The sequence below is a fragment of the Myotis lucifugus genome, unplaced genomic scaffold (assembly GCF_000147115.1).
Source record: "Myotis lucifugus unplaced genomic scaffold, Myoluc2.0 scaffold_81, whole genome shotgun sequence".
Classification (NCBI taxonomy): Eukaryota; Metazoa; Chordata; class Mammalia; order Chiroptera; family Vespertilionidae; genus Myotis; species Myotis lucifugus.
In genome coordinates this window covers 51,343-75,745 of record NW_005871129.1, presented here as the reverse complement: position 1 = coordinate 75,745, position 24,403 = coordinate 51,343, and the positions used below count along the sequence as shown (strand labels likewise).

At 51.2% G+C, this 24,403-nt stretch overlaps 1 protein-coding gene across 1 annotated transcript; it reads left to right on the top strand.

The window, feature by feature from the left end:
• The first annotated feature begins 10,154 nt into the window (after positions 1-10,154).
• LOC102419094 (tryptase alpha/beta-1) lies at positions 10,155-12,553 on the top strand. The gene is made up of 5 exons (XM_023755606.1): positions 10,155-10,378; positions 10,536-10,707; positions 10,825-11,090; positions 11,994-12,157; positions 12,230-12,553. The coding sequence occupies exons 1-5, from the start codon at positions 10,318-10,320 to the stop codon at positions 12,392-12,394; spliced, it is 828 nt and encodes a 275-aa protein (XP_023611374.1). The 5' UTR covers positions 10,155-10,317; the 3' UTR covers positions 12,395-12,553.
• The last annotated feature ends 11,850 nt before the right edge of the window (positions 12,554-24,403 follow it).

Genomic DNA, 24,403 nt, shown 5'->3' with positions numbered 1-24,403 from the left:
GCTGCCTGACCCAGGGGGGCTGAGCCAAGCGGGGGGGGGGGTCTGCAGGGTGTGGTTGCAGATGGAGTCGAGGACCCTAGATGAGGGGTCATTTCAGACCCGGAGTCTGAGGTCCTGCTGCTCCAGATGTGAGGCTCAGCTACTCAGTGCACGAACCCCAGATGGTGGGGTCTGGTGGGGTGCTTACCTTGACCGGTCCCTGCTGCTATTGCCCAGCTCACTCTTTCTTTCCCATTTATCCTTCCAGATCAGGGGGTGGGAGGGTCAGAGGTCAGAGGTCAGAGGTCAGAGGAGGGGTTGCTGAATCCTCCAATCCAGAGTGGAGGAAGTGGATGATTCAGACAAAGGCTTCCATGTGACATATACCCCTACCACCAGGCATGGATGTCGGACAACGTCTGTATCTGGGTGTTATCTGAGAGGTTCTGCTGATCACCACAGTATCTTGTTATCTTGGGATATGGTGGGGTCTGGTGGGGGTGCTTACCTTGACCGGTCCCTGATGCTATTGCCCAGCCCACTCTTTCTTTCCCATTTATCCTTCCAGATCAGGGGGTGGGGGGGTCAGAGGTCAGAGGTCAGAGGAGGGTTTGCTGAATCCTCCAATCCAGAGTGGAGGAAGTGGATGATTCAGACAAAGGCTTCCATGTGACATATACCCCTACCATCAGGCACCCATCTGGGTACCCACAGGTCACATGGGTAGGGCATGCAGCCAAATAGAGGACAAGCCACCACCCCTCCACCCCCAGGTGGTTCCTGCCTCCTGGGCTCTGGTGGCTGAGATGCCTAGTCCAGCCTGATTCGGGTTGCGGGGGCGGGGGGGTGGGGGGCGCGACCAGGCCAGCAGGGGAGTGCCATTGGGGGCGACCAGGCCAGCAGGGGAGGGCAGTTGAGAGCATTAGGCAGGCAGGCAGGTGAGTGGTTAGGAGCCAGTGGTCCTGGATTGCAAGAGGGATGTCTGACTGCGGTTTAGGCCCGATCCCTGGACATCCCCTGAGGGATCCCAGATTGGAGAGGGTGCAGGCTGGACTGAGGAACACCACCCCCCCTGCACGAATTTTGTATACCGGGCCTCTAGTTAAAATTATAAAACATCTAGGAGAAACCATAACAGAAAATTCTCACAACCTGGAGGAAGGCAGAGGGGACTCAAAAAAGAAAAAATTGATAAATGGGACTTCATCAAAATTTAAAACTTACACACTTAACACTGTTAAGATAATAAAAATACAATCCACCCCCGGGAGAAAAAGATTTGTAATACATGCATCTGGCAAAAAACTCGTATCCAAATTTATGAAGGAAGGAAGGAAGGGATGGAGGGAGAGAAGAAAAAGAAAAGGAACTCTTACAGCTCACTAAGAAGACACCGACCCCATTAAAAAGGGGGCACAGGCTTGCGCTGATAGCTTATCAAAGAAGCTGTTCAAATGACCCAGAAGCACATGACAGGAGGCTCATCCTGCTAACTGATCAGGAAACTGCAGTCCAGATCAGTGATGGCGAACCTATGACACGCGTGTCAGAGGTGACACGCGAACTCATTTTTCGGTTGATTTTTCTTTGTTAAATGGCATTTAAATATATAAAATAAATATAAAAAATATAAGTCTCTGTTTTACTATGGTTGCAAATATCAAAAAATTTCTATATGTGACACGGCACCAGAGTTAAGTTAGGGGTTTTCAAAATGCTGACACGCCGAGCTCAAAAGGTTCCCCATCACTGGTCTAGTGGTCGCCGTTACACACACACACACACACACACACACACACACACACACCCGCAATGGCTGGCTTGTTTCGGGCTCTCCCCACTCTTCTCCCTCTCCCTCCCTTTCCTTCTGAATGGAGCAGCCCTAAGCCTGGCGGAGGGCAGGGCAGGTAGGCTTCTGGTTGGGTTGGTGCTGGGGCCTGGGCTGGCCCAAGTGGGGTCAGAGTCCACTGGGGGGGAATTGACCAAAAAAGGCAATGCCTTAAGGGCACAAACCAGGTCTCACATGCCAGAGAAGGCAGGCCAATATGAAGAGGAAACAACTGGAATAAACCGGTTTGGGACTGGGGAAGGCTCGCATTTCCATATAGATATAGAACTATAAAGGTGTGGGGGCATGTACGTGTGTGCGCATGTATGTGTGCTCGTGTCTGCCAAATGCATGTGCAGGTGTGTGAGTGTGTGCATGAGCATGCACGTGGGTGAGTACACGTGTGCACACACACACATTCTCTGGCTCGGCGCCAGAGCAATCAGCAGCATCTTGGATCTGAGTACCATTTGCCCCTGAGAGGAGCTTGGCCTCCCGGAGAGGTGACGGGAGGTGGAAAGTAGAGGGGCCAGGGATAACCCTGTGCAAGGACTTACTCAAGGAGAGACGGAGAGAGACCCCCACAAACACACTTCAACAGGGCTGTGCCCACATCTTTATCGGTAACAGCCCAGACAGGAAGCAAGCAGACGTTCAGCAACAGCTGAAAGGAGAAACACACTGCGGTACGTTCCTGCAGTGGGATGCCACCTGGCGATAACAAGGAGCACACATGCAGAAGGTGACAGAACATCCACCTGCATTACCAATGCATGAGACAAGCTCACTGGGGGGCGTGTGGCCGACCTGAGCCACTTGGGAAGGAGTGGCGACTGTAAGACTCAAAGCACAGGGACTGCACGCAGCACGGTGCTCTGGTTGACAAAGTTAATTCCCACAGGGGCAGGGTCACAACCCGGTACTGCTACGGTGGCAGTGAGCAGTGAAGCGAATGGATGGAGGGTGTTGGGGGTGGGTCCTCCCTATTGGGGTGGGGATGCTGGGACAAGCATGGAGGAGGTGTGCGATCCCTGTGGTGATGGGTTAGAACTGGAGACACAAGTTTGAGGTCTTGATTAGCTTGATAAAGATCCATAAGAAGATAGTTATGCATATGTGTCTATACACCAGTCAGTGCACATTTCCTTGTTCTCTCAGCTGAGGGCCTAGATGCAAGGACCCCCAGAGCAACCAGCACCCTAGGGCCCAGTCTAACAGCATCTCCCAAATAAGGAGCCAGGGTCCGTGGAGAAATGGCTGATTCTAGGGCTGAGGCAGCCAATGTTCAAGATGGGGGCCCTCACCTGTCCCACCCCAACTAGCCTCCAGCTGTCACAGCCCAGAGGACCCTGAGGAGACGAGACAATTGGATGTCACGTGGGGCCTGGATGGAATCCTGGGACAGAAAGAGGCCATTGGGGGGAAAGGAAGGGCATCCGAATAAGCCAGGGATTACAGTTAGTATAGTGTATCCTATTGGGTCATTAGTTATAACACATAAATCATACCATTATAAGATGTTAATATAGGGGAAATTGGGTGCAGGGTATAAATCTAAACCTGTTCTAAAATTTAAAGGTATATTTATAAAAAGAAATACAGACAGAGCGTTCCAGGCCCAACTGAGCCTGGCAGAGACAGCGCAAACCCTGTGCGGAGCGTGGCCTCAGCCGCCCCCGGGTCCGTGGTCTCCACCACAATCAGACAAGCCCATCACCAGCTGCCCAGCCCGGGGCAGCCCTTCCTAACCGTCGCCTGTCCTGGCAGGACCTGATCGCTGAGCTGATTAGGGGGCCCCGGGAGGGGCCAGGCATTTCCTACCCCCCTAGCTCCCAATCACAGGCCGAGTGGGAGGTCCCTGTAGGTCAGTGATCTCCTCTCAGACCTGGGAGAACTGAGACACGGGGAGGGGTTTGCCTGATGATCCAGGACCAGTCTTCTCAGGGCGCAGACCTGTCTCCTTCCCGCCAACACCTGCCAAGAGCTTCGGCTCAAACGTGGGTGTTCCACATTGACCCTGGTGATGAATAAGGGTGACAATGGCACCGCCCGTCCAGGCCTCCAGGGGCCTGATGTGGCCCAGTTTAGGGGGTGTGGGTGGAGGTGGGGGTGGGTCTGCAGGAACACAGGTCACCCGCCTCCTGGACCACCCGGTGCCATCTCCAGGTCCCCACAGGAAGGGAGATGGGGGCCCTCACCTGTCCCACCCCAACTAGCCTCCAGCACTGGGACCCTCTCTCCCCACTGGCAGCCCATTCTGCTTGGGAGGCAGCAGGATAGCCCTTCCAAGATGTCCTCGTCCTCACCCCTGGGCCTGTGACTGTGGCTCATGGGACAGAGGTTTTGTGCACATGACTAAGGTGGCGGCCTCGAGATAGGGGAGTCTCCTACGCCATCCGAATGGACCAGTGTCCTCAGATGAGTCCTTACAATCACCGAATCTTCCCAGCTGTGGGCAGAGACGTGAGGACGTCGGAGAAAGGCTCCCGGCTGCCTTTGGAGATGGAGGACAGGCCAGGAGCTGCAGAACTTGGGGGGCCTCTAGAAGCTGGAAAAGGCCAGGAACGGATGCTCCCCTGGAGCCTCCAGGAGGAATGCCGCCCTGCCCACACCCGGACGGTAGCCCCGTGAGACCCAGGACATACCTCGGACCTAAGAATCATGAGAAAGTAAATGTGTCATGACAGCACCGGGTTTGTGGCAATTCCAAACCCAGGTGGTTTCCCTGGAAAATTTATCCAGCATGTAAGAAAGAAATAATACCAAACCGACATGATCTCTCCCAGCTGGAGAGAGCACTTCCCAACTCCTTTTTTTTAAAAACTTAAATCTTTATTGTTCAGATTATTACAGTTGTTCCTCTTTTTTCCCCCCCATAGCTCCCCTCCACCCGGTTCCCACCCCGCCCTCTGCCCTTACCCGCCACCCCCCCACCCCCCCGCCGCTGTCCTCATCCATAGGTGTACGATTTTTGTCCAGTCTCTTCCCGCATCCCCCACACCCCTTCCCCCCCGGACCCCCCAAGAATAGTCAGTCCACTCCCTTTCAATGCCCCTGATTCTATTATAGTCACCAGTTTATTCTGTTCATCAGATTATTTATTCACTTGATTTTTAGATTCACTTGTTGATAGATGTGTATTTGTTGTTCATAATTTGTATTTTTATCTTTTTCTTCTTCCTCCTCTTCTTTTTTTAAATTTATTTTTATTGCTTAAAGTATTACAAAAAGTATTATATATGTCTCCTTTTTTTCCCCCGCCCTTGACAATCCCCTGGCCTCCCCTCCCCCCAGTGTCTTATGTCCATTGGTTATGCTTATATGTATGCATACAAGTCCTTTGGTTGATCTCTTACCCCCCTCCCTCCTGCCACCCAACCCTCCCCGGCCTTCCCGCTGCAGTTTGACAATCTGTTTGAGGCAGCTCTGCCTCTGTATCTATCATTGTTCATAAGTTTATAATGGTCTCTATTATCCATGAATGAGTGAGATCATGTGGTATTTTTCCTTCATTGACTGGCTTATTTCACTTAGCATAATGCTCTCCAGTTCCATCCATGATGTTGCAAATGGTAGGAGTTCCTTCTTTTTTACAGCAGCATAGTATTCCATCGTGTAGATGTACCACAGTTTTCTAATCCATTCATCTACTGATGGGCACTTAGGCTGTTTCCAGATCTTAGCTGTGGTGAATTGTGCTGCTATGAACATCTGGGTACATATATCCTTTCTGATTGGTGTTTCTGGTTTCTCGGGATATATTCCTAGAAGTGGGATCACAGGGTCAAATGGGAGTTCCATTTTTAGTTTCTTGAGGAAACTCCATACTGTATTCCATAGTGGCTGCACCAGTCTGCATTCCCACCAGCAGTGCAGGAGTGTTCCTTTTTCTCCACATCCTCTCCAGCACTTGTCGTCTGTCGATCTGTTGATGATAGCCAGTCTGACAGGTGTGAGATGGTACCTCATTGTTGTTTTGAATTGCATCTCTCAGATGATTAGTGACTTTGATCATGTTTTCATATGTCTCTTGGCTTTCTGAATGTCCTCGTTTGAAAGGTCTCTATTTAGATCCTTTGCCCATTTTTTGATTGGATTGTTTATCTTCCTTTTGTTGAGTTGTATGAGTTCCCTATAAATTTTGGAGATTAGGCCCTTATCAGATATGACAGTAGCAAATATGTTTTCCCACGCAGTGGGCTTTCTTGTTGTTTTGTTGATGGTTTCTTTTGCTGTGCAGAAGCTTTTTATTTTGATGTAGTCCAATTTGTTCATTTTCTCTTTAGTTTCAAGTGCCCTAGGAGCTGTCTCAGTGAAGAAATTGCTTTGGCATATGTCTGAGATTTTGTTGCCTTTGAATTCTTCTAGAATTTTTATGGTTTCCCGTCATACATTTAAGTCCTTTATCCATTTTGAGTTTATTTTTGTGTATGGTGTAAGTTGGTGGTCTAGTTTCATTTTCTTACATGTATCTGTCCAATTTTCCCAACACCATTTATTGAAGAGGCTATCTTGGCTCTATTGTATGTTCTTGCCTCCTTTGTCAAATATTAATTGAGCATATTGGTTCGGGCCGTTCTTCCTCTTCTTAAAGGATACCTTTCAGCATTTCGCATAATACTGGTTTGGTGGTGATGAACTCCTTTAGCTTTTATTTTTTATCTGTGAAGCTCTTTATCTGACCTTCAATTCTGAATGATAGCTTTTCTGTGTAAAGTAATTTAGGTTGTAGGTCCTTGCTATTCATCACTTTGAATATTTCTTGCCACTCCCTTCTGTTTCTGTTGAGAAATCAGCTGACAGTCATATGGGTACTCCCTTGTATGTAACTGACTATTTTTCTCTTGCTGCTTTTAAGATTCTCTCTTTGTCTTTAGCTCTTGGCATTTTAATCATGATGTGTCTTGGTGTGGTCCTCTTTGGATTCCTTTTTTTTGGGGTTCTCTGTGCTTCCTGGACTTGCAAGTCTATTTCTTTCACCAGGTAGGGTAAGTTTTCTGTCATTATTTCTTCAAATAGGTTTTCAATATCTTGCTCTCTCTCTCTTCTTCTGGCACCCCCATAATTTGGATGTTGGTACGCTTGAAGTTGTCCCAGAGGCTCCTTACACTATCTTCATATTTTTGGATTCTTTTTTCTTTTTGTTTTTCCGGTTGGGTGATTTTTGCTTCTTTGTATTTCAAATCTTTGACTTGATTCTTGTGATCCTCTAGTTTGCTGTTGGAACTCTGTATAATATTCTTTATTTCAGTCAGTGTATGCTTAATTTCTAGTTGATCCTTGTTCATATCCTCGAGGGTCTCACTAGATTTCTTGAGGGTCTCACTAATTTTATCAGCAGTTTCTAGAAAATTCTTGAAAAACCTTTAAAGTTTGGTTTTGAACTCTATATCCAGGAGTTTGCTTTCCTCCATTTCTGTCATTTGTGACCTATTTCTTTGTCTCCGCATTTTGGCTGCTTCCCTGTGTTGGTAGAGTGGCTTTCTGTGCTAGGTGTCCTATAGGGCCCAGTGGCTCAGCCTCCCCAATTACCTGAGGTGGACACTCTTGGTGCACCCCTTTGTGGGCTTTGTGCACAGTCTTGTTGTAGTTAAGCCTTGATTGTTGTAGGTATCACTGGGAGGAATTGACCTCCAGGCCAATTGGCTGTGAGAATCAGCTGTGTCTACAGTGGGAGAACTTCTGTGCTGGAGACACCCTTCTGGGGCAAGACTTGCTTCAGTGGGGCTTTGGTGCTCACTGAGTCTGCCCCCTGAGTGCGTCCCTTATGGATCTGAGGAGTTGTAATCTGGATGGTCTCACTCTGACCACTGGGTACACTGGCTCTTGGATCTCTAAGGAGGTGCTAATTTAGCCTCTGCCTGAGGCTACCCAGCAGGAGCTACAGAGAGATCTGCAGATTCCTCTTCTTTGTTTGAGACTTGGAGGTGCCCAGATGAGGCCCAGCTGTGAAGCAATGCAAGCTGCTGTGGGGCCTTGTTTTGGAAGTTCTGGGTCTCTCTGACCCAGCTGCAGTTTGTCAGGTAATTTTCAGGTTGCAAAGAGCCAGGTCTTTCATATGCAAAAGTCTCTGTGCACAGCTTGGGTGGGGCGGGGTCTCAGGGAATCAACAGGACAGAGCAAACAGCTATGGCAGATCCTCAGTCCTACCCTAAGAGGCCCCGGGTCTCAGTGTCCCACAGTAATCACTGCAAGCACCTCTGAGAGAAAGCCGCCCTCAAGTTCTGCCCGATGCCAGACAGTCCAGTTTCTCCCCATATGAGTCTGGGTCCCCAGAGACTTGCCCGGAACTGGAGTTCAGAGCAGTTGGGAGCTTGAGACTCCCACCCGATTAAAAAAGACAACTGTGTCCTCAGTTGCCAGCCCTTTCTGCGTGCGCCTCCGTACCTCTGCACTTTACTTCCGCACCTCCTCTGAGTCTCAGTGTAATAGAACCTGGGACCCTCCAGTCCGCAGGCAGATGCTCTGTCCACTGAGCCAAACCGGTCAGGGCTGTTTTGTCTTTTAGTTGTATTTTTGAAGTGGCTGTGCGAGGCAGCAATTTCTAGTGTTTACCTATGCCACCATCTTGGTTTCTCATCCCCAACTCCTTTTTATAGGATCAGAATTACCCTGGTACCAAAATTAGTCAAAGCCATTACATAGCAAGGTAACTACAGACCAATATCCCTCATCAGCATAGACGCAAGAATCCTCAACACAATATTTGCAAATTGAATCTAGATCTATATATACGGGATCTAGATAATACATCATGACCCAGCGAAGTTTGGATAAGAAAACCAAAGATATTATAAGAAAAGGAAACTACAGACCAGTGTCCCTCCTAGAAAAAGCCACCAATAGCCTTAATCCAATTTTGGCAAATTGAATTCCTCAAAATATGGAAAGGCTGACACATCATGGTCAAGTGTAATTCATCCCAGGAATGCAAAATCGGCTGAACATGTGAAAATCAATCCACACAAGTTATCATGTTGACAAACTCTAAAAGAATAGCTATCATCCTATGCTTAGAGGCAGAAAAAAAGTTTTTTACACAATTCAGCACCCATTTCAATTCAACAGAAATAACTGTAGCACACTGTCTCGATTAATTTGCTGAGAATTTCTGTTGAATTGAAATGGGTGTTGAATTGTGTAAAAAAAAATTCTGCCTCTAAGCTTAAGACAATAGCTATTATTTTATAGTTTGCTAATATGAAGTACGTGGATGGATTCTCACATGTTAAACCAACTTTGCATTCCAGGAATGACTTATACTTCTTTGGGAAAATCAGAGCCAGGGCCCAACCCCACATCATATCCAAGGCCTGGGTCAGCTCAGGTTGCAGACAGCTGGGAAGAACATCACTCACAAACTGCAAATCAATGCATTTCTGGACCCGATCAAAGAACGGAGGTCACAGGGCAAAGATCTAACCCCAAATCTGGAGAGGAGCAGGACCCAGCACTTGGTCACCTGGGACAGATGCTGCAGGCACCAGCCAGGGACAGATGGGTCCCAGAGCCAGGCTGGTGTCTGGTCAGGGTAGGGGGCAGGCTGTGGCTCCCCTAGTCCACAGGAGGGGCCATCTGGATGGCAGAAGGTGACACAAAAGGATCAGAATACTGTGGGGTGGGGGTTGGGGGGAGGTGGGCTGAAGGTTCCAGTAACCAGCAAGCCCAGGGGACTGAGGAGCTGGGTGGATGAACAGGCAGGGATAGTGGTCAGCCCTGGTTGTGAAGGTCGGGGGCCAGGGGTAGTAGGGCCTGGCTGGGGAGTGGCCAAGGGGAAGTGGCACTAGCTGCTTGTCATCTCACTGTCAAGTCAAGTGTAATTCATTCTAGGAATGCAAAGTCGGTTGAACATGTGAAAATCAATCTACACAAGTCATCATATTGACAAACTCTAAAAGATTAGCTATCGTCCTATGCTTGGAGGCAGAAATTTTTTTTACACAATTCACACCCATTTCAATTCAACAGAAATAACTATAGTACACTGTCTCGATTAATTTGCTGAGAGTTTCTGTTGAATTTCTTCCATCTGCCTGTCCCTCACTGATGATACTCAGATCCCAAGATAACAAGATACCGTGGTGATTAGCAGAACTGCTCAGATAACACCCAGATGCAGACCTTGTCCGCCATCCAAGATAACCTGGATGCGAGAGCAGGGCTCTGGGTCTGAATCATCCACTTCCTCCACTCTGGATTGGAGGATCCAGCAAACGCTCCTCTGCCCCCTCCCCACCCATCCCCCCTGATCTGGAAGGATAAATGGGGAGGGGAGAGTGGGCTGGGCAATAGCAGCAGGGACCGGTCAAGGAAAGCACCCCACCAGACCCCACCATCTGGGGTTCGTGCACTGAGCCTCTGAGCCTCACATCTGGAGCAGCAGGACCTCAGACTCCAGGTCTGAACTGACCCCTCATCTAGGGTCCTCGACTCCATCTGCACCCACACCCTGCAGACCCCCGCTTGGCTCAGCCCCCCTGGGTCAGGCAGCCCCTCCTGGCTCCTTCCAGATGCTGAGTCTGCTGGTGCTGGCACTGCCCCTCCTGCTGAGCCTGGGCCACGGGGCCCCTGGTGAGTCCTGATCCTGCTCAGCCCTGTCCCTGTCCCTGTCCCTGCCCCTCACCCCACTGGCTCCACCACGGGTGGTGGGTTCACAGAAGCCCAGGTTTGTGTGGGCACAGGGGCCGGGCTGTGTCCTGTTCTGCCCTGAGGGTGTTTCCTGCCCCAGCCCCAAGCCAGGCCCTGGAGAGAGTGGGCATCGTGGGGGGGCAGGAGGCCCCTGAAGGCAAGTGGCCCTGGCAGGTGAGCCTGAGAATGAAAGAGCAGTACTGGATGCACTTCTGCGGGGGCTCCCTCATCCACCCCCAGTGGGTGCTGACCGCCGCGCACTGCCTGGGACCGTGAGTGTCCGTGGGGCCTGATGGGTGGGCGTGGGGGTGGGCCTGGGCTTCATCCGCACTCCCTCCTGGGTGAACAGGAGGCTGCTCAGTCCCCTGAGTAGGTGCCCCTCCCTCCAGGGAAAAGACAGATCCTGCAGACCTGAGGGTGCAGCTGCGGGAGCAGCACCTCTATTACCGGGACAAGCTGCTGCCCATCAACCGGATCATGGTGCACCCCAAGTTCTATGCCATCCAGGAGGAGTTTGACATCGCCCTGATGGAGCTGCGGGACCCTGTGAACACCTCCTGCAACGTCCAGCTGGTCGCTCTGCCCCCCGCCTCGGAGACCTTCCCCCCGGGGACCCCGTGCTGGGTGACAGGCTGGTGTGATGTGGACAATGGAGGTGAGTGTCAGGTAGAGTTGGGGGGCTTAGGCGGTGGTGGCAGGTGGGGGGGGGAGAGGACCAGTCACACCCATGACTGAGCTCTGGGGTTCCCTTTTGGGGATGGTTCTGATGGGCCAGCTCAGGGAGTGGGAGTTTGGTGAGTCTGGCAGGGGAGAGCTGGCAGAGGCAGGGTGTACCAAGAGCAGGGACTTGGTGCCTGGGCAAGGAAGTCACTTAGCGCCTCTGAGCCTCAGCTTCCCCTGGCACGAAAGGGCATAGTCACAGTTGGTATTTCATGGACGGGATATAGGAAGAGAGAAAGCACACACATAAGGTGCCCTTATTAATCAGGGAAAGCGAACCGTGCCCGCTCCTGCAGGCTGGCCTGCATCTTCTCCCTGCGCCCCCCGCCTCCCCGCAAGGAGCCCGAAGCAGGAGCCAGGGTGCAGTTGGATGAGCTCGGTCTGACCCCTCCAGCACCATCGTCTTGTCTCCCTTGATCCACAACTCAGAGCAAAGCCTTAGGGACACTGAGCATGAGCAGGTGCCCTGCGGGAGGCACGTCCTCTGGGCCTCCCACAGGGAACCGGATGTGTCATCGCCCAAGCGCCCCTGGAGACACAGCCTCCAGCCCCGAAAACTGAGTCCTGGGGTGAGGGCCGGCCTGGAGGCCGAGCTGGGAGGAACTGGGCCTGGCTCCCGCCCCTTCCCTTCCCAACAGGGGCGTAAGTGAGGTCAAGGACGCAGGCCCAGCCTTGGGGGAGAAGGCGGGTGATCAGCCCTGCGTGTGCCTGGGCTCAGCCCTGGCCCCAAGGAGGCAGTGGCACCCCGTGCAGCCAGCCCCGCCTCTGCGCCATCCCATGGCAGGTTGGCTGAGCCGCCCAGCCCAGCCTGCCTCGTCCTTCTCCTCTCACCGCACAGTGCACCTCCCACCGCCGTACCCCCTGAAGGAGGTGGAGGTCCCCATCGTGGAAAACAGCCTTTGTGACTCGGAATACCACACGGGCCTGTACACGGGGGACAACGTCCGGATTGTCAAGGACAACGTGATCTGTGCCGGGAACGAGAAGAGTGACTCCTGCCAGGTGGGCCCGTGTCCTCCCCCGAGTCCCCCCCCCCCATCCGCCTCTCCAGCCACTGACCCCTCTCCCCCCCAGGGCGACTCTGGAGGGCCCCTGGTCTGCAAGGTCAACGGCACCTGGCTGCAGGCGGGTGTGGTCAGCTGGGGTGACGGCTGTGCCCAGCCCCACAGGCCCGGCATCTACACCCGCGTCACCTACTACCTGGACTGGATCCACCAGTACGTCCCCAAGGAGCCCTGAGCCCGTCCCTCGGGCTGCTACCCAGCCCCTTCCTGTCCCCCACCACTGCTTCCTACCCAGCTGGCTGCCCTTTCCACCTGCCCTGACCCCTGCCCTGAGCTCCCCCAGCCCAGGGAGTGGGTGGTGGGCACTGCCCCTCATTAAAGTGTGTGAAGAGCACCTGTGGTTGTGGCCGTGTGTCCAGCTGTGGGCGTCACTGAGGGGGAGGGAGGGCTCCAGGGGCAGCCACACAGCCACTGTGTGTCACTGTGGGGACCCCTGGCCCTGAGCACTGGGCATTGCTGTGGGGACACCCCCTCCCCAGCCCCTGGTGCCTGGGGTTGTGTCTCCTTGCGGAGCGGTTATGTGTATTCAGGTCACATAAAGCAACACAGAACATTGAAAAGGTAATTCTTGTCCAGCCAGCGTGGCTCAGTGGTTGAGAGCAGACCTGTGAACCAGGAGGTCACAGTTCACGGTTTGATTCCTGGTCAGGGCACATGCCCAGGTTGTGGGTTCAGTCCCCAGAAGGAGGCGTGCAGGAGGCAGCGATGGGTGATTCTCTCTCGTCATAGATGTCTCTCTCTCTCTCTCCTCCCTGAAATCAATAAAAACATTTTTAAAAAGATAATTCTGGGGGCACCCAGGTGCCCAGCAACGGGGTCACAATAGACCCCTGGCCCCACACCCTGGGGCCTCCGACCACACAGTGCCCTGCCCTCCCTCCCAGCACCGTCCTCAGCTCTCAGGCCGCACTGAGCTCGCACATGTGGACGCCGTGCGGCTGCCTAAGTGTCACAGGTGCAGGGGGGTGGAGTGAGGCTGGAGCCTCCGTCACACCGAACACCGCGCGGTGCCGTCCTCTGTGGCTGCGTGTGGAAGGACACCATTTCTCACTGTCAGCGTGTCGGCTCCCAGGGACCCTGCGTCCAGGCTGCTACAGGGGACAGAGGTGCCCGGTCAGGGTCTCAGGACCAGGGCGGCTGTCCCTGTGTGCACATCCCGCATGTCTGCGCCTGTGGCAGCGAGGGAGCCGGGCCTGAGGTCCGACCACCTCCATTTCCTGGGAGCCAGACGCCTCCCCACAGCCATGGGGCCAGGCCTGTCACCCTCCAAGGACCCATTCTGGTGAGGGGGGGCATCTCATTGAGTTTTAATCAGCATTTTATGGGTTTTGGTGTGGGAACCCCTTTCACACTGGCGCCCCCTCGGCAGGAGAGGGGACAGGGTCGCCTGCAACACTGATGGGCCCAGGCCCACGGCCAATGCTTCCACCTCTGGGATGTGAGGCCACCGAGCGAGCTTCCTGTCACCGCTCAGGCCCCGGGGCCGCTGGTTTGTGCATCCGGCTGCTGTGCGTTCAGCTTGTCTCCTGGGCACAGCGTCCCATGACCGAGCTCCCTGCCCAGGGCGCAGACTTGGCAGGTCCGCGTGGGAGGGCCTCTGCCCACACCCTGGGCCTCCCCGCTGTGGACACCGTGGTGGGGAGCGCTAACCTCCTCCTTTCCTTTCATCTTAATCATCTTATTGCAGCCAGATACTGTCCTTCCTGGACGTGAAGGCAGAGATGGACCGGCCACCACCCCCTCCCTCCCTCTCTCCGCCCCACACTCTTGGGGCTGCCGCTGTGGTTGGCGGGCTGAGCTCCCTGGATCGCGCACGTTGCACAAGCGCATTCACACTTTTCTCGGTGCGGGCTGTGCTGGGGACACTGAGGGACAAGGGCTCCTCAGTGGAGGGTGCAAGGAAGGAAGGGCACATGGTGGGGCCTGGGGCTGAGACCCCCACACTGGGGGAGCAGGGAGGAGGCCGGGCACCCGCTTCCCTTATCTGGCCCTGGGATCTCGAGGAGCTCAGCCAGTGGCAGTGACAGATTGAGTGTTGGCTTATCAGGGAGGGTCAAGCGGGCCTTCTGTTGGGCCAGGGGGGTAGCGGGGGGGACAGTGCTTCCTGTGTGCCCACATGAGTCCTCCTGACAGGCCCCGTGCAGGGCCACGTTCACTGGCTGCTGGTGACCCGCTCCCCAGGTCCAGGCGAGGGTGGCACTCTGGGGTACGCCACCCCTCCTGGAAAATGGGCACAGAAACGAGTCCTGTCAGTCATCGAGGGGACTACAGCCATGGTGATTGGAGTCCTGGGGTGTGGGGTTCCTGCAGGAAACCATGTATGCGGCGTCGGTGGAATGAGTGGGGTCTCAGTGCTGGAGGCAATTGAACTAAAACAGGTGAAGGCCTGAAGGCCCATCATATGGGGTCCAGGGAAGGCCCTGGGGGTCCAGGAGGCAGAGGACTGGGTCCCTCCCGACCTGCCCCACCCCACCCTGGGCAGCATCCGGCCCCCGGGGCCTGGGAGGGCCGGCCTGGCTCCAGCCCCACTCCCCTGAGCTGGACAGAAAGGGCAGTTTCCCCTTTCCCGAAGGTCACCTCCTATGTGTGTGGCTGTCAGTGGTTCACGCAGGTCCTGCACCCAGAGGTGGTTCCACTCGCATCCGTGTTCACCAGAGCAGACGTGGCTCACGCACTTCTGAGCTGAGGCGCTGGGCGGTGCTGGCGGGAAGGAGACCAGTCTGTTCCCGGAGCAGCTCGGTCCTGGTGGGTCATCAGGCTGCCTGCCCCCGTGCCTCAGTTTCCACACATCTCAGAGAGGACTCTCCCATCGGGACTGTGACTTGGAGCTAGGCAGGGAGCTGGGGTTTGGGACCGGAAAGTCATCGCCCTTCCCAGAGGCCCCTAATCAGCTCGGTCATCAGGCCCTGGCCAGACAGAGGACCGTTTGAGAGGGCTGCCCGTACCTGGGCAGTGGGTGCTGTGCCCGGCTGATCTTGGTGGATTTCACAGGACCTGAGGATGGGATGGGGATGGGGATGGGGACTCTGGGGAGGGCAGGGGAGGGGAGAGTCTGGTCACAGGGCCTGAGCTGTCTCTGTGGGTTCAAGCTGGTCCTTGAACTGGGACCCTCTGCGGAACCCCAAGACCAGGCTCCTGGAGGACAGAGGAGCCAGTGTGCCCACGGGAACTGTGGGGACCTTCCAGGAGGGGGCAGCACTGACCACCACCTTTGTCCAGGTGAGGAGAAAAGGCTTAGGTTTGCAGCCAGGATGTCTGGGGTGATGATTGGTTCTGCTGTGGTCTTTTTATCCCCAAAAATATTTTTTTATTGGTTTCAAAGAGGAAGGGAGAGAGGGATAGAAACATCAGTGATGAGAGAGAATAATGGACTGGCTGCCGCCTGCATGCTCCCCACTGGAGATCGAGTCCACAACCCCGGCATGTGCCCTGACAGGGAATTGAACCCTGGCCTCTTCGTTCATAGGTCGACCCCCAACCCCTGAGCCAACCCGGCCAGGCCTGCTGTGGCCTCAATAGTAAGTAAGAAGAATAGAGCCACCGTTGTTTAGTGATTATTCACCTAACTATAGATAAGAAGTTTCCTTACAGACCAGGGAAACTGGAGGGTGAAACAAGGCTGTAAAAAGATAAGATGCCTCGGTGGGTCAGTTACTCAGAAAAGAAATACATTTTGAGAACAGACCATGGACAGGACACGCTTTGATTTGGTGGCTGTGCCTGGACCCTGACCGCCCCGGGAGTTTGCTTCAGGAACGCTGACCATTCTCCGGTCCCAGGAACGGGCTGAGCTGTGTGTAACATCATAGAAGGTTGGCCTCCTTGTTATGGGACTTTGAGCTCCCGGAGGACGGAATGCAGACCCTGCCCCCCCCTCTCCCTGTTACACGTGCAGCTGCACGTAGCTAGCTTCTCCCTCGTGTGTATATAACCAGCCAACTGGCGAGGGGGTCAGAGTAGAATTTCCAGGGTGACTGGCTGCTCTCCCCACACTGCTGGCATCATTGGAATAAACACTCATATATGATTCATCCAGTCTCTGCTGAATTTGGCTCAAGTGGTGACAGGCGGCCTCGGACCCATTGTGTCCAGTTTCCGTCTGACTGTGCGCCCCTGAGACAGCCACTCGCTGCCTGGACTGTAGGCTCCATGTGGGGCAAAAGGAGGTGATAAGCCCTCACTTCAGGGTGTGCAACAAGGAGCAGTTGGGGCCTGACCTCAGCTCCTCCTCCATCCTCCCTCACTCCTGGGTCTTTCCTGCCCCCTCCCCAGCTGGAGGATGCTGGGATGTTGTATCATTGGACTATGGTGGTGGTTATGTGACTGTATGCATTGGTCCAACTCAAATTGTGGGCTTAAAATTGGCTCAATTTAATTATGTGTGCATGCAAGATAAAGCTAATTTAAAATTTTTCATCATGGGAGTCTTTTCTTTTTTGTTTTTAATCCTCACCCATTGAAATGCTTATTGATTTTAGAGAGAGGGGGAGGAGGAGAGAGACATCGATGTGAGAGAGAACATCGGTTGCCTTCTGTACATGCACAGACCAGGAATTGAACCTGCAACCTTTCGGTACACAGGACAATGCTCCAACCAACTGAGCCACACTGGCCAGGCCTAGAAGTCTTTCCTTAAAAATATTTGTCTTGAAAGATCTGAGCATCAACCCATTTTCCTGCCAGAAAAACAGTAATTCACTGTGGCCAATCTTTGGAGCACATCGATCTTTAGCTAATGAGTATTAACGAAGCCTGTGGTTATTATTCCCAGCTGAGCGATCCCAGGCCCGGGAGCAAAATCTCTCTAAACCTCACAGCAGGTTGCATCTATACACGGCTGCTCCTTGGGAGTGTGGCCGATGGCTGTCTGCATACATAGGGTCTGAAGGGTGCGACACCTTCAGATGGTGGGTGTCCCTTCCTCCTTCCTCATTTCTGGACCTTTACTCCTGGGCTGGCCTTCTGCAACCTTGGTTACACCCAGGAGAAATCCTCCAGGGACCTAAGCCATCCCCATCTGTTCCCTCTGGATTGTTCCGGGGTCTCTCCCAGCCCCAGCCCCACCCCCACCCCCACCAGCCCTTCTCATCTTCCCTTCCTTCCGGCCCGTGCCTAGCTCATAATAGCAGTTTGCTCCCAGGGAGGGTGTGGCTAAGACCCCGGGAGACAACGCATGTGCCCCAAGGCTCCATTCAGTGCCTACCCTGCACCCCAGTCAAGAGGGGCGACCTACCTGCTATAAACAGGATGAGCTTGACAGGAACCCAACCAGGTAAGGGTAGCCAAGTGCGAAGTCGGAATCGAGGTATAGTTAACCACATATTGTATATAAGCATGGCTAAGCCTCCTTCGGGAAGGCGGGCCTGTGAATGTGAATTCTGTCTCCTTTACTTGTTGCAAGTAAATCAAACTACCTAACTTCAACCACGCCTCCTTGGTGAGGAGAACACCCCATGGTGAGCCCCTGTGGTTTGGTAATGCTTTCATTAATGGGAGACAGGATGGGCGCTGGTGTGGAGGTGGGGGGAAGGTACCTTCCTGAGGCCACACAGATGACAGGGGAAGCAGGGGGTGGGGGTTCTCAGGATCCATACAGTCCCTCCCTTCAGAGCCTGCGTTGAGCCTCTGCCCCCTGGTGGCCAGTGCACTCCCACAGCCAACCTCCCACAGCCAGCCAACCTCCCTCAGTTCCTCCCCCTGGCCGGCCAGCGTCGATCAATCAATCGATCAATCAATTGGCCCCGATCATCAGCCAGGCCAAGGGACCCCACCCGTGCACGAATTTGTGCACCGGGCCTCTAGTTAAACCATAATCATGAAAATGCACCACGTGTAGAAGGGGGGACAAATGCCATGACACTTCTGGAAGGGACCATATTAGGAACAAGACTCCTACCCAACCTGAAGTCAGAGGCAGAATCTGGTGCTACGAAGTTCAAAAACTGGGATCACGTAAAATCCCGGGAACTGACTGACCGCGGCAACCACTCACCTGCGAGTCAGCCCACGTCCACTAGGATGTGTGCTTTCACTTCCTTCACAGTGGCTCCCTGTGAGAACTGCAGCCAGGGGTGGCATCCAGCCACTCAAGCCCTGAGCCTGTCTCCAGGAACCCGTGTCCTCACTTTTTCTCTACCTAAAACTTGCTTTCGCTCTCACTCAGACTGCTTCCTGAATTCTTTCCTGCGCAAGTCAAGAGCCTGGAGGTGGGGACCAGGCCAGGCCAGGGCCAGCTCCCAGCCCTGAACCAGTTCGACGACATTCTTCCATGGCAAGCCAGCCAGGAAGTCTATGCTTTTTTCTGTGTTGGTCCCTTTTCCTGTCACTTTTGTTGATGGGAGTAAGTCTCCTGCCTGAGAGAGTAAGTCCATCGGAGCAGCTAGCCACTGCCACCGCCTGGTAAGTCTGCCCTCAGGCCGTGGGGTAAGAGCATCCACATGACCGTCCAGGGTGGCTCCCAGGTGACAGGGCTCCACAGGAGCTGGGACTGAGCCCCTAGCCACCAAATGGACCCACCGTTTGCTTCCGCGTTCTACAGCACACCTTCTGTTTTGGCTTCTCTCTCTTCTTTTGGGGACTGGATATTCCTGACCTTGTTCAGCGCTTAGCCTCCCGTTTGAACAACTCTTGGGGATGCTGCCTGTGTAATTCCTTGAGTTGTCGCAGAGGCTTTCTTTGTTTCCACCCCTCATTCACAGCCTTTGAAACGTTCATCCTCATCTTCCACATCTTGCCTCTTGTCACCGTGTGTGTGTTTTCCTGACCCTCGGAGGACCCCGGCATCTCAGTCTTACCTGGTCACCAACTGATCGGTCTCTCGCAGCCCGATGTTCTATGAGGCTGAAATAATTGAAGAAAATAACTGACACTTTTATTTATTTTTAAACCTCACCAGAGGATATTTCCCCATTGATTTTTAGAGAGAGTGGAAGAGAAAGGAAAGACAGAGAGAAATATCGATGCGAGAGAAACACGATTGGTTGCCTCCTGCACACGCCCTGACCAGGGCCCGGGCTGGGGAGGAGCCTGCAACCGAGGTACATGCCTTTGACTGGAACTGAACCTGGGACCCTTTGGTCCTCTGGCCGACGCTCTATCCACTGAGCCAAACCGACTAGGGCAATAACTGGCACTTTTACTAGTAAAAAGCATGAGCAACCCTAGCCGGTTTGGCTCAGTGGATAGAGCATCGGCCTGCGGGCTGAAGGGTCCTGGGTTTGATTCCTGTCAAGGGCACATGCCCCAGTTGCAGGCTCAGTCCCCAGTCAGGGGCGGGGGGCGGGGGTGCGTGTGCAGAAGGCAGCCGATCAATGATTCTCTCTCATTATTGATGTTTCTATCTCTCTCCTCTGAAATCAATAAAAATATATTTTAAAAAGAACAAAGAAAAAAACCACGAGCAGTCCAACTGGCGTGGCTCAGTGGTTGAGTGTCCACCTAGGAACCCAGTCAGGGCACATGCCCGGGTTGTTGTGGGCTCAATCCCCAGTGCAGGAAGCAGCTGGTCATTGATGTTTCTCTCTCTCTCTCTCTCTCTCTCTCTCTCTCTCTCTCTCTCTCTCTTCCTTCCTCTCTAAAATAAATAGAAATATATTTTTTAAAAAGAAAAAGGCGCCAAACCGGTTTGGCTCAGTGGATAGAGCGTCGGCCTGCAGACTGAAAGGTCCCAGGTTCGATTCCGGTCAAGGGCATGTACCTTGGTTGCAGGCACATCCCCAGTGGGGAGTGTGCAGGAGGCAGCTGGTCGATGTTTCTCTCTCATCGATGTTTCTAACTCTCTATCCCTCTCCCTTCCTCTCTGTAAAAAATCAATAAAATATATTTAAAAAAAAAAAAGAAAAAGGCAATTGTTTTAGAAAAGTAAAATAAAAAGCACGAGCAGCTAAAGTTGCCCCTGCCTGGGATCTTCCCTCCCCCTTCTTCGGCCGCCCTAAAAGTTGTCAAGGGCAAATGAAAAATCTGCCTTCTGTACTTATTAGGGTTGATTCTCTTTATGTCTTAATTCGTGATGTCTGTGTTCATATATTGTGTCTGATGTGTTTTCTGCCTCTGGATTGCAATTACTAGGTTGTAATGTTTTATTGGCTTAAATGAATTAAATGCTTTTATAAATTAAGAAATAGAAACGATCCCAAACATTTTTCAGGATCATATGATCTGGGAAAATATTTTATATTAAAGCTGGCTTAAGTTTGATTTTTTTAGAGTTATTAACATGAAATATATGTTTGCTTTTCCTGGGTTTACAAAATTAAGTTCATGCTATTTATCTCTGTTACAAAATTTGTCAAGAAAATGTCTTGGATAATAATTGACTTTGAAATATCATAGAATTGCTAAGAATTAATAAATAGTTATAACTAAAGTAAAGAGTTTGTTATAAAGCTTTTCAGTAATAATTCCATATTACTAAGCACAGTTTTCCAAAGTCTTTGGTAACTTGAAACTTTAGAGTTTTACTAAGTTAAGTTAAATGACAAAAACTACTGACTATCTGGACATTTTCAGATAACATGGAATACTAAAACATTGATTGATCTATGTTTACCTACTGTGGGCTTCTTATTACACAGAAACTAGAAAATGGATTTGGCTGTTAATGAATATATTATAATTTGTTTGAAGTATGTCTCTTGAAAATGTGAATGTATTTGCCAATAAAAGAACCTGTTTCTTTCTATAAGTTATGAAATGTATTCATAAAGTTGCCAATCTAAATAATACTTACTATTTAGTTGTCGCTAGAGATTAAGGTTTCTAAGAGTTAAGAATTCGCATTAAATTGGAAAGAAAATGTATGGTTTTGGTAATAAAAGGTACCTTTTAAGGAAATAGGAAGAAAATGGCTTGTTCTAAAGTTGGTTATTTCTGAATGAGCTAAGAAAAGGCAAACTAAACAGGACTAGGAAAGTTGTAGAAGGTTTGTGAAGAGAAATCTTAAAAGGAAATTGTATATATGGTTAAGCTAAATAATATTGTAATAAATTTAATTAAGTAAATGAATCCTATATAATAAAAGCCTAATATGGTAAGTGTCCGGTCGTCTGTTCAACCAATCAAAGTGAAATATGCTAATGATATGCTAAGGCTGCTCAACTGCTTGCTATGACGTGCACTGGCCACCAGGGGGCAGATGCTCCAACCAGTAGGTTAGCTTGCTGCTGGGGTCCACCCATCCGGACTGAGCAAGAGGAGCCGGACATGCCCTGGAGCCCTCCCCCAGTCCCTCCCCGGCCCTGATCATGCACCAGTGGGGTCCCTCGGCCTGGCCTGCTCCCTCTCACAATCCGGGACCTCTCAGGGGATGTCAGAGAGCTGGTTTTGGCCCAATCCCACAAGCCAGGCCGAGGGACCCCAATGGTGCATGAATTCGCGCACTGGGTCTCTAGTTTAAATACAAAAGGTAAGCTAATACAGAATTGGTTTAGTTCTTTTTCAGTCTTTTAAGGGGAAAAAGTTTTTCCTGTATCTACCTAGAAAGAAAGATTCTGTTTTATTAAAAGAGTTATATTGTGTTAATCAGCTATTTGATTACTTAAGAAATTCATCCTTTCAATCCTAAGAACTAAAGTTTTGCTAGCCTGTATTTATGTTTGATCTCTTTTTTTGTCACTTTGGGGGAATAAATAATTGAATAATATTTCATAATGATACATGATCTTTTGATCAAGGATGTTTGATAACCTTTCCAGGGTTTAAATTTTTTAAAAAAATATATTTTATTGATTTTTCACAGAGAGGAAGGGAGAGAGATAGAGAGTTAGAAACATCGATGAGAGAGAAACATCGACCAGCTGCCTCCTGCTCATCTCCTACTGGGGATGTGCCCGCAACTCAGGTACATGCCCTTGACCGGAATCGAACCCGGGACCTTTCAGTCTGCAGGCCGACGCTCTATCCACGGAGCCAAACTGGTTTCGGCAAAGGGTTTAAATTTTAAGAGACTTTTTCTTAACCTAGAAATGGCTTTGGATGGTTCCTATGGGCCCCTGGAATACCTCAAGGATTTGTTCTCTCTCCTTATAAAAAAGAAATTTAAAACTAATTAGGTCTGTTTGATATACTTAAAGTGCATGGGAAGCTTTGTCAAATACATAACTGATAACTATGCTCTATTTGTATACATATATTTTTAAGTTTTTATTTATTGCTTTTGAGAGAGAGAGAGAGAAACAGACATCGACTTGCTGTTCCACTTAATTATGCATCATTGGTTGCTTCTTGCATGTGCCCTGACCAGAGATCAAACCCGCAACCTTGGTGTATTGGGACAATGCTCTAGCCAACTGAGCTACCTGGCCAGGGCCATTATACATATGTTTTTATTATTAAAGTGGATATTCTAGAGATTATATTAAAATCTCCAAAAGCCTACCAAGTTCTGATATAATTGCATTTGTAAGTCTAATTGTTATTTTATTTTATTTATTTATTTATTTTGACTTTATTTATTTTTTTAATAATTTTTATTTTTTAAAGTATTACAAAGAGTATTACATATGTCTCCTTTTTTCCCCCCCTTGACATTCCCCCGGCCCCTACCACCACCACCCCCTCCCCCCCCCCGGCCCCGTGTCTTGTGTCCATTGGTTAATCTTAGATGCATGCATATAAGTCCTTCAGCTGATCTCTTAATCCCCCCCTGCAAACCCTCCCTAGGCTTCCCACTGTAGTTTGACATTCTGTTCAATGTTGCTCTGCCTCTGTATCTACCCCTGTTCATCAGTCTATACTGGTCCCCTTTATTTGTCCCAACCTCACTGGAGTAGTCTCAACCTCACCAGGGCCGTCTGAGCCTCACCATGGCTGTTACAGCCTCACCAGGCCGTCCTGACCTTACTGGGGCCATTTCAACCTCACCGGGGCTGTCCCGACCTCACCGGGGCCGTTTCAACCTCACCGGGGCCGTCCCTACCTCACCGGGGCCGTTTCAACATCACCGGGGCCGTCCCGACCTCACCAGGGCCATCCCAGACTTACCAGGGAAACAGGAAGTTTGGCCCTCTGTCCCCTGCCGGCGGCTCCCCACCAGACAAAATCTCCAGGCGTTCCTGGTGGCTGAACATCCAGCACTCCTCTTGGGATCATGCCCTCCACCAAATGCACAGACTGCCTGTCTGCTGTCCCCCAGTGCCCCACGAGAGACTGGAACCGGTGGGCATGTTTGTGCGCTTGCTGGTACAGTATCCCCTCCCTACTCAGAGGGAACCTTTGACCCTTTCCCCTTCCTGCCCAGCCCCGGCCTGCCCCGGACCCGACTCCGCCCCCCGATTGCGTCCCTCCCAGATGCAAGGAGCTGAAATCTGCAGCCTGCTGGGACGGGCTCTGTACTTGGTGCCTCTGCACATCCTACTCAGTCTCAATGTTCTTTCTCTCCTTCCAGTTGTAGAGCTTCCACTGGGCCAGCTTTCCCATGGTTCTGTACAATAGGTGTTTGTCTGATATTTGGTAGTTTCGATGTTGTTGTGTGAGGCAGCACGCACAGGTCTCTTCCTTATGCCGCCATCCTGGTTCTCCTGGGTCTGCTTCTTGAGTGTGTCTCCCATGGCTGCGAGCAGTTGAAGTCTGTAATTTGTTGGGTTAGGCTCTGGTTTTGGTGCCTCCGTAGCTCCCACTCAGTCTCACTACGCTTCTTTCTTTTCCTCCAGTTGTAGATCTCCCACTGGGCCAACTTCCCCATGGTTCTGAGTGGTGGTTGTTTACCTCATAGTTGATAGTTTCAATGATGCTGTGAGAGAGCAGCACGCACAGGTCCACTCCCTACGCCGCCATCTTGGTTCTCCCAATTGTCTAATTGTTATTTTAAAATGTTACAGAGAAGCGATTTCCTTTTCCAGTTGCATTACAATCAGATCTATAGCCATTACAATATTAAGTTGTTGTTTTGTTTGTTTTTTTTTGTCATGGTTTTATTCTGATGCTTTTGCAAATATGTTATCTCCTCAGAAGATCCCTGGAAAGGATTTACATTTTAACAGACTTATTCTAAAATATAGGTTTCTGAGAATAAATTTTCATATCATACCTTTGAACTGGATGAAGACTTATAGAACTCTAAGGAATTTAACTGGATTCATAAAATACTTGCAAATAACCAGGATAAACAAGAATTGTTTTATTTTTTCCTCCGTCCTTTGACTTGAAATTGCTGAGAACTAAAACTTGAGCCTTGCAATCGCAGACT

Excerpts from the sequence above, each read along its gene's own strand:
- LOC102419094 (XM_023755606.1), top strand. The coding sequence starts at position 10,318 with ATGCTGAGTCTGCTGGTGCTGGCACTGCCCCTCCTGCTGAGCCTGGGC. Across the intron at positions 10,708-10,824 it reads GCCGCGCACTGCCTGGGACC|GGAAAAGACAGATCCTGCAG; the intron begins GTGAGTGTCCGT and ends CCCTCCCTCCAG. Across the intron at positions 11,091-11,993 it reads GTGTGATGTGGACAATGGAG|TGCACCTCCCACCGCCGTAC; the intron begins GTGAGTGTCAGG and ends CTCACCGCACAG.